The sequence below is a fragment of the Tauraco erythrolophus genome, chromosome 2 (genome assembly GCF_009769465.1).
Source record: "Tauraco erythrolophus isolate bTauEry1 chromosome 2, bTauEry1.pri, whole genome shotgun sequence".
In the NCBI taxonomy this organism is placed as follows: domain Eukaryota; kingdom Metazoa; phylum Chordata; class Aves; order Musophagiformes; family Musophagidae; genus Tauraco; species Tauraco erythrolophus.
The window spans coordinates 107,129,868-107,138,930 of record NC_141466.1 but is presented as its reverse complement, the minus strand read 5'-3'; the positions used below and the strand labels follow the sequence as shown (position 1 = coordinate 107,138,930).

Genomic DNA, 9,063 nt, shown 5'->3' with positions numbered 1-9,063 from the left:
GAACTCCCCACACTCTGATCTCTGTACACCTGATACTCTTGTCAAAGTCAACTACCCTTGTTTCCTTTTTTCAGGCATTCCTAAATCGTGGTTGCTGAGGAGCGCTTGCTACACAAGGGATTCAAGTGGAATTCCCACATCAGGGTTATGTGCACAGGGGCCTGCTGGGTAATCAAGTCAAGGCTCTGGAAGTGAGCGAGCACTGAGCAAACTACCACGGCTAAAAACACACACACACAAGTTATGTCGGGGTCCAGCTGCATATCCGGACCTGTCTCATCGTACCGTGGACTGTCTACACACCTGGAGGGTCACTGTCACTGCCTGCCTTGGCATCATTCCTATGGCTCTTTCTCTTTACATCAGACAAAGACATGCGATGTGTGCTTTGCCATGCTTCAGACGGATATACAGCTCATGGGATCAGAAAGGCAGGCCAGAATACCAGAATTTTTAGGTCTAGGAACTGCAACTCCAGATGTGGGGGGTAAACTATCTGTTGTGAGCTGCCTTTGAACAGCTGATCCAGATAAACAAAACCAGAGACCTCTCCTGCTTCTATTTTGGGATAAAAATAATTCGTCTGCCATTGTTGCTCCAGAGTATTTTACTATTACACTTTCTAGTGAGAGCGAGCAATAAACTGTACAGAGAAAGATCATATTTCAGACTCTGAAAGAAAGTAATATATTAGTGAATGAACTGTCAAAAAATCATTTATCTAAAAGCATGTTCTATTTACAAAGGTCAACTTGCTCTTTAGGACAAGTAAAACCACTACTGGAAAAAATATACATATAGAAACGCCTCATTTTTCAAATAGACATTTACAAATATTCTGCTTTGTTTAAACTACTAGAAACATTAAGACATTGGAAATAAAGAGTGTGTTCTGCATGCAATTAGGATAGAAATTACATTACTGGACTTCAGTGTGCCATTTCTTATTACCAACAACACTCTTAGGCTCTCCTAAAACACCACAGCCTGGCTATTACCTTAGGATCTCAAAAGGAGGACATGGATCTTCATTAACAAGTTATCAGTTACTCCTCGTTTTGCCATTAAAAGAGGACATCCCGATTGTCTTCACAGCAGGAGAGTCTGGTCTTGTCAATCTTGGCGTCCTTTTCCCTGAGTTTTCCTTTAGCGTTTTGCTAGGCATGATGATCGTTGGCTTGGTATATTTACAAGTCCTTGGTTAGCACTCTTCCCATTATAAGGCAGAGTTCAGAAACTCAAGGAGTTCTGCACGGTTCCGGTCTCTCTGCAGAGCAGAAAAGCGGAGGCAGTGGTTTAACAGACCTGCACTCAGCGCAGCAACGCTGCATAACCCCACTTTCTGTGGGGCTTTCACGTCTCAGCACGCTACCACATTCGAACAGCTGGATATGTGACTAGCTACCAGTTAGGTGTGAGTGCCTGGAGAGGTGCAAGGCAACGGGTAACCAGGAGAGATGCTACAGGAGACAAGCTATCACTGCCACTATTTCATGATACGTTTTCTAAGTGGCTTCCCGTGGAGGCTCCATTGGGTTGCCATCATGTAGCTCAGCCTGCTCAGGAGGGAACTCACAAGCAGAACAGATGCAATTCTCTGGTGTCTGAGGCAAGTTTCTCTGTACACACAGCAAGTCTTGTGCTTTGGGAGGTGTCATTTTTGTCTATGCATAAGCAGCAGCTTGCAGCATAATGGAAAGGGAACCATGAATTTAGGTTCTTTCTTTACCTAAGAGATGGCCCATACAGTCAAAACAGTTGCTTTCAGTGCTTTTAAAAATCACCATTTATAAAACAATCACTGAATCTTAAAATATCATGAAGAATGGATGTTGTTCAATTCAGCACATTCATGACCATGGACACCAATCGAAAAAGGGCCAACAGCAAATAATGTAACGAGCAGCTTACTAGGACAAGGCTATCAAGCATTCAGCATAATTTAACAGAAACTTCAGTGCCACAGAAAGAAGCTAATGTATTTTTGATCGAATTTAACTTGGAATGCTCAGGTCTGCTTTGGTAGCTACAGAATGAACTGTTATGGCTGAATCAGAATCCACCAAACTGGCTACCTCAGCAAAGTAACACTTTTAACACATACTGGCGAGTACCAGAAGCCCTCTGCAGATCACTCTAAGGTATGGACACCGCTGAAAAGAGTGAATATATTGTTTAAGCGCTGAGCCCAAACACCTACAGCAATAGCACAAAATGCTATCCATTGTATCTACTTCCCTGGATATCTCAGCAAAAATATTTGGTTGTTTTGAGAGAATGCATGAGCACATGGTCCTAATGCTGCTATCATCTTTTTTTAATTCCTCTCTAAATAACGGCTAGTCTTGCATGCGTTAGAAAAAGATAATAAAGCAGCAGTTACCACAATTGATCACAAGAGACTAGAAGAAGATGAGGACAATTAAAAACAGTGTAAATGAAACCAACAGAGAAAGCCACAAATCAGCTAAACATTACGGACTGAAATTCTAAAAGCCTGCACAAGCATCCTTTGGTTTATCTACTCATGCCTGAGTATCCAAGCCCACTCATAACACAAAACCTGCCAAAAGAACAAATTAAAATTTCTCAGATGGCATCATAGCTACATTAAAAGCTACAATCAATTTACAACTCCTACCTGTGAGATCTACTCTTCTACAAAAGACTACTATTAGAAAAAACATTAAAAGATACAGTATTTTCCCTTAGAGATATATAGACTCTTTTAACTCTTACCTCTTTATCCTTCTTAGTCTTCTTTATTTTCATCTTAATTTTCTTTCCAGTTATCATGCTGTAGTTTTCATTCTTCTTTTTGTTTTTAAAGAACTAAAATGAGATCACACATTAGAAGACATAAGCTTTGCTTTATTTTGTAATGTTAAGAATCTTAAATAAAATTACAGACAATAATCTTCTACACTTCCTAACTGTCAAAAAAAATAAAGACAGGTTTCTATTTGCTGATAACAAAACCAGTGGTGTTATAAACATTTTTATGACAGGACAGATTAAGTGTTTAGATAAGAAAGATAACAGGACTTCAAACTCACACAGCATACCTTGGAAAGCTGGACAGGTCCTGTTTTGTCTCTCTTTTTCTTCTTTTCTTTCTTTTTCTTCATTTTGTTCTCTTTTTTGCTTTTCTACAAGTATAAGACACTTATGCTTACAGATTCACAATGGCAAAAAAGGGAAACTCCCGAGTAGCTCTTAACACCTTGGCTAGTCAAGACAGACACTACTGCTTGCCCTTACTACTGCTGAGTAGGTACTATCTGAAGCACACAGAAAGTAATGCAGCAGGGTCAGCAAGCCTTGAGATGTCAAGAAACAGAAATGGTCTGATCCCTGATTCTCTCTCTTTTAATGTAACCCCAATATATAAAAATCCCTGAACAGAAGCCCCTAATAAGAAAAAAAAAATACAACAGCAGGAATCTACTACTCTCTCACTGACTATAGTTTCTTTTAACAGAAATTCTACAAAGTTATCAAGATTACCCACTTCTTTCTCCTTCAGAGACTACTCTAAATTCTAGCTGGACCAGCAATAACTGGGAAAAAGGAACCTTTAAATTATTTCTCCTTTAGTATATAGTCAAATATATGCCAACCTGTCGGCTCACGCGCTGTAGCCCTAGAAGTGTGACTCAGATTTACCTAACCACAGACAAAAGCGTTACATCTTACAGAACACTGAAGGCTACTGAAATACAAAGAACTCGTTTCTGTTTGTTAACTACTTATTTCTCTTAGTAAACGTTTACCTTTTTGTTGTGTTTTTCTTTTTTCTTTTTCTTTGATTTAGACTTAGGAGAATCTAAACAAAACAAAACCAAACCCTGTAAGTTTAGCATTCTGAAAAAAGAACTTGGTTTAACAGATAAGGCAATATAGAAACATAAAACATAAAAAGAAAATGCTTTAGTTCAGCTATATATGTTAATGCTGGTTGAAACTAACCCTGAGAAAAGCAACACATTAACTTACTGCCACTTACTGGTCTAACACAGAAACTGAAAATACTTGATTTACTCAGTGATTACTTATACCAACATACTATATTAATAGAGACAGTATTTCTCTCTTCTTTCTGCAGCTGTGCTCAGCAGATCACAAGTATCTGCATTATAGCCAGGGATCCTGACTCACAAAGAAGGTAACAAAAAGTAGAGCTGGGGCTGACAAACCACTGAAAATATTATCACTGTTCAAGACAAATGAAAAACTTCTCCTACTTACTCAACTCACCTTCCAACTTGAAGGTTTTTAGTAAATTTTGTAAAGCAGAAACTCACAAGTTCTATAAGCCAATCATAGATTTTAAAGCAAACATTGTGACTGGTATGTGAGGAAGCTGATTTTGAAGCACCAGCTTTGACTACAGGACTCTAAACCTAGAGAGATTGTGAAACATCTCACTAGTCTTCCAACCGACTGCCTTCAAGCTATCAGCTCCGCAGTTTCTTTACAATAAATTCCAAGCAAAAGATAACATTATAGGAATATACCAGAGCACAGCCAGACTCAAAAAGTTAGAAAAGTTTAAGGTAAGGCTGCCCAAGCAATCTTCTTTTTTCCCTGGAGACGTTCAAGGCCAGGTTGGACAAGGCCCTGAGCAACCTGATCTAGTTGGAGATGTCCCTGTTCCTTGCAGGGGGGTTGGACTAGATGACCTTTGAAGGTCCCTTCCAGCCCTAACCATTCTATGATTCTATGATTCTTTTGGTCTAGTAATGACAAATGCAGCACAAGCATGTCAGAAGAAATGATGAAAATGGTAACTCTATCACCACATTCAGTCTCTTGGTAACAATGGATTGGACTAAGTGCCCACAGCGGACAGTATACCTGGCCAGAGGGCTTTTACAAATGTTTGCCAACATCACGAAAGGGATACATTCAAGAATACTTGGGTTCCTTCCAGACTCTGAAAATCAGTGTAGTATGGTGAACAGACACTTGCCCAGTTTTATCTCTTTGCCCACATCTCTTTCAGACTCAGTTTTTATCTCCGACCATCCTAGCCACAGTTCTCGTGACCACAAACCCTAGAACTTCTCTAGACTTCTGCACTGGACTGTTGACTTCCTAGGCTAAGCCAGGCCATTTTTACCTCCTCTTCACTCTGAGTTGCCATCTCTCACCATCTGGCCTCCTCACTGGCTCGATCTATTTCCATACTCGGCCACGCTACCTCCCTAGTTCGAGCACTGATTTGCCTGCTTGTCTCCTGTCTGAGGGGAACCCCCTTCCCCGCCCCACCTAACAAGCTGCAGTCCCAGTCTCTATATCCCAATGTCTCTTTTTCCACAGCAAAGTGTGTCCTTTCTATATTCAAGTTAACTTCATTTTCCATATAACCTATGTTAACAGCAAGGCTGGAGAAGGTGGAGGTGGGGATACAACTCAGACAGCAGAAGACAGTTTCTCCTACTCTCCTCTCCATTTTCCCAGCCACTGCCCAGTGTCTAACAGCCAGAGTTACAACTGCACTCGCTAAATAAGAGAAACACAGATTAAAAAATGCCAGAAGAAATCTCCATTCTGCTATCCCAAAGGAATGTTAACTCCACTCCTGCTATACCTGAGACATCAGACTGGGGCAACCTTCATCATTCAAGGTCTTTAACTGCAGAGGTTAGGCAACCTATTCCACTGTTCTGCTGCTATGACTTATTTTCACTCGATCTAATTCAAATCCCTCCTGCTGCAATTTAAGGTCATTTTTCCTTGCTCTGAAAGTCACAGAAAGATTTTTCACTCCCTCTCCATTGCAGCTGCTACCTACACCTGTATAGATATATATCTGTCTTAGCTCAATTACCTCACATCTTTTTCTTCTCTAGATGGAGTAAACGGAGTTGTTTAAACGTGATCTTGTAGGACTTTTTTGCAAGATCTTCTGCTCTCCCCAGTGAATGGGAAAACTTAGGGAACTTTTAGCTGTGAAGATTTAGCAAATCTCTGAGTGTGCAGACTGACAACTTGAACCTAATTCAGAATTACTTTATCCTCAGATACAAGTTTCTTGACATCCCTCCAAAACAAGAACCAAGCATGTTCACACAGTCAGTGTCTGACAAGACATTTTAATTCTTTTTAGAAATGTTACAGTGTATCACATAGGATAAAATTAATTCAAGAAAAAAGGAAGAGCCCTCCAACCAAAATATAAGTTCATAGATTTGAACATTTTCAGCACATATTGATGTCACATACATTGAATCAAGACATTAAAGTATGAGAACGACTAATATTTCCATTCTAAACCGACTTCAAGAGAAGCGGAACTAAGTCTTTGTTGAGCTGTGGGATACACAATCACAAGTATGAGGTCCTGTGCCAGAGAGCAAAACTTCACTTGACTGTGAAGTTAGAGAGTTTTCATCAGAACTCTATTTCTCCTACAGTTCTGGCTCATACGAGAGTTCTTTGCAATCACAGTAAAAAAACCATAAAAGACATTTCAGTATTTAGCCTAACACATTCTATTAAAAATAGAATGGCAATTTGATCATTTTACCTGCAACGATATCAAATATTTTGATACAGAATAGCAAAGCAATGCAGTCTACATATAAGCAGCAATATGTTCTCCTTGAGGTCGGAAGTTATACTCACAGAAAAAATCTGCACTTGTTCCCAGATAGTATCCTTTTAAAAAAACTACCTCGAGTCCTGTAAGTAAGCAGCAGTTTAGTATGCAGTGTCTTAATCCTGCAATGCTTGCATACATGTTCCCATTGAACTCAGCCATTGGATTTCATAAACTTCACGTAGGTCCTCAAAGTTAAATGCTCAGAACACTACAGTAAGACTAAATCAAAAACCCTAACAACTGGTCTAAACAGAGGCCTGAAGTAGAAAAAAATCTGGATTCATTATACTTCCAAACCACAGAGTTTTAAATACATACAGCATATTGTTACAAAGTAAAATTTCTTTGAATGGCCATTTCTATTTCGAAGTTATTGAACATAAGAACACTGCATATGGTGTGTGAAGAGGTACCTTAACACAACAATATGAAACGGTTACGAAAGAAACACTCTGGACATGCAGAACTGGCATTCTACACTGTTCCTTTTTGGTGGTTTAGCCACATTTAAAAGGAGCTGTAAGTGTTTCAAAGATTCTTAGAAATTCTTCTTCTATCAAAACTGGCAAACCTCACGTGTACGCGTGGAGGTGGCTTACCTCTGCTACTCGAAGAAGATGACCTTGATGATGAGCGTGACGAGGAAGAAGAATTGGATGTAGTGCTAGAAGACGATGTGGATGAAATGGATGATGATCTGCTTCTACTACGTTTTCGTTTCCTTTTTTCTTTTCCTTAGGATAACGCAAGGCAACAGTAAAAAGCATGCTAGTAATATGGCCTACAAAAATGACTTAAGCACCACAAACCCCTATTCTGAGGAGGCTGGGTTTTCCACCCACCCCTCTTCCAGCATCCCATGGTTTATCACCATTAGCGAGCGACAACGCTCGCCACTGGGGTCAAACACGGTCACTGAGGTAAAGGACAACACACCCACCCCCACAGCCACCGCAGCAGCTCGGCAATGCCCACCTCGGACCTTCTGCTCCTCTTGTGAAGTTGCGCAGAGCGTCCTACTTTTCTCATCCTTCCTGTTATCCATATCTAGTGAGAGACAACAGAACGTTCAGTAACATCAATTCCAAAATACTTTGGGAGGCGGGGGCGGGGGGGGGGGGGGAAGGAGATCAGTGCGGAGACAGAGGAAACCAGCGAGCGCTGCGCCACCGCCGTTCCCATCAAACCGCTTCGCGCTATGGCGAAAGGCGAGCGCAGGCTCCCACCCGCTGGCACCTGCCACCTGAGCAGCCTGTTTTCGCGTCACGTCCGATAAACGCGTCATGGGTGCAGCCGCAGGGCTTTTTGCCGCCGCAGCTGCACCGCGGGCCGTCGGTGGCTCCGTTACGGGATCCCACCGCAGCGCCGGGAGGGCCCCGGGCCCGGGGACTCGCGCCCCGACCCGACCCGCCCCACGCCCGCCGCGCCGGCGCTCACCCACCCGCTCACGGCCGCACACCGGCACCGGCCCCGCCGCGCCGCGCTACCGCTTCCAGAAGGAAGACTGGCTCCCGCCCCCTCCCCGCGGCCAGGCCCGGCGCGGCAACCCGCGGGACCCCCCGCCCCGGGAGGGAAGGCGGGCGCCGCCGCTGCAGCCGCTGCCCGGCGCTCACCGAGGAGCGGCCCGGGCCCGCCGCGCACCGCCGGCGACCCGGAAGTGCTGGCGCGGCCCCGGCGCCGCCGCTTCCTGCCCGGGGCGGGCGGCGCGGCGGCGGCCGTCATCAGCACGGTGGCAAGGGTGCCCGTCATCTCATAGATTTCATAGATTTCTAGGTTGGAAAAGACCTTAGAGATCATCCAGTCCAACCATCCCTAATCCCCATTAAACCATATCCCTAAGTAGTTCATCCACCCTTTTCTTAAACACATCCAGGGATGGGGACTCAACCACCTCCCTGGGCAGCCTATTCCAGTGGCTGACAACCCTTTCAGAGAAGAAATACTTCCTAACATCCAACCTGAATCTCCCGTGACTAAGCTTATACCCATTTCCTCTTGTCCTGTCACCCATCACTAATGTAAAGAGCCCTTCCCCCACCTCCCCACCATCCCTTCTCAAGTATTTATAGGCCATAATCAGGTCTCCCCTCAGCCTCCTCTTCTCCAGGCTAAACAGCCCCAATTCCCTCAGCTGCTCCCCATAAGTTTTATTTTCCAGCCCCTTGACCAGTTTAGTCGCCCTTCTCTGGACCCGCTCCAGGAGCTCAATATCTCTCTTAAAGCGAGGGGCCCAAAACTGGACACAATATTCCAGATGCGGCCTCACCAGTACTGAGTACAGGGGCAGGATCACTTCCCTGCTCCTGCTGGTCACACTATTCTTGATACACGCCAGTATCCCATTGGCCTTCTTGGCCACCTGGGCACACTGCTGGCTCATATCAAGCTGGTAGTCAACCAACACCCCCAGGTCCTTCTCCGCCAGGCAGCTCTCCAGCCACTCTTCCCTACCCGAC

At 43.6% G+C, this 9,063-nt stretch overlaps 1 protein-coding gene across 1 annotated transcript; it reads right to left on the bottom strand.

Moving 5' to 3' along the window:
* Positions 1-698: 698 nt before the first annotated feature.
* LOC104384396 (uncharacterized) lies at positions 699-8,356 on the bottom strand. The gene is made up of 7 exons (XM_086626230.1): positions 8,221-8,356; positions 7,583-7,654; positions 7,207-7,341; positions 3,774-3,826; positions 3,066-3,149; positions 2,740-2,832; positions 699-1,267 (listed from the first exon to the last, which is right to left on the bottom strand). Exons 1-7 carry the CDS (start codon positions 8,354-8,356, stop codon positions 1,217-1,219), a joined length of 624 nt encoding a protein of 207 aa, XP_086482356.1. The 3' UTR covers positions 699-1,216.
* Positions 8,357-9,063: the final 707 nt, after the last annotated feature.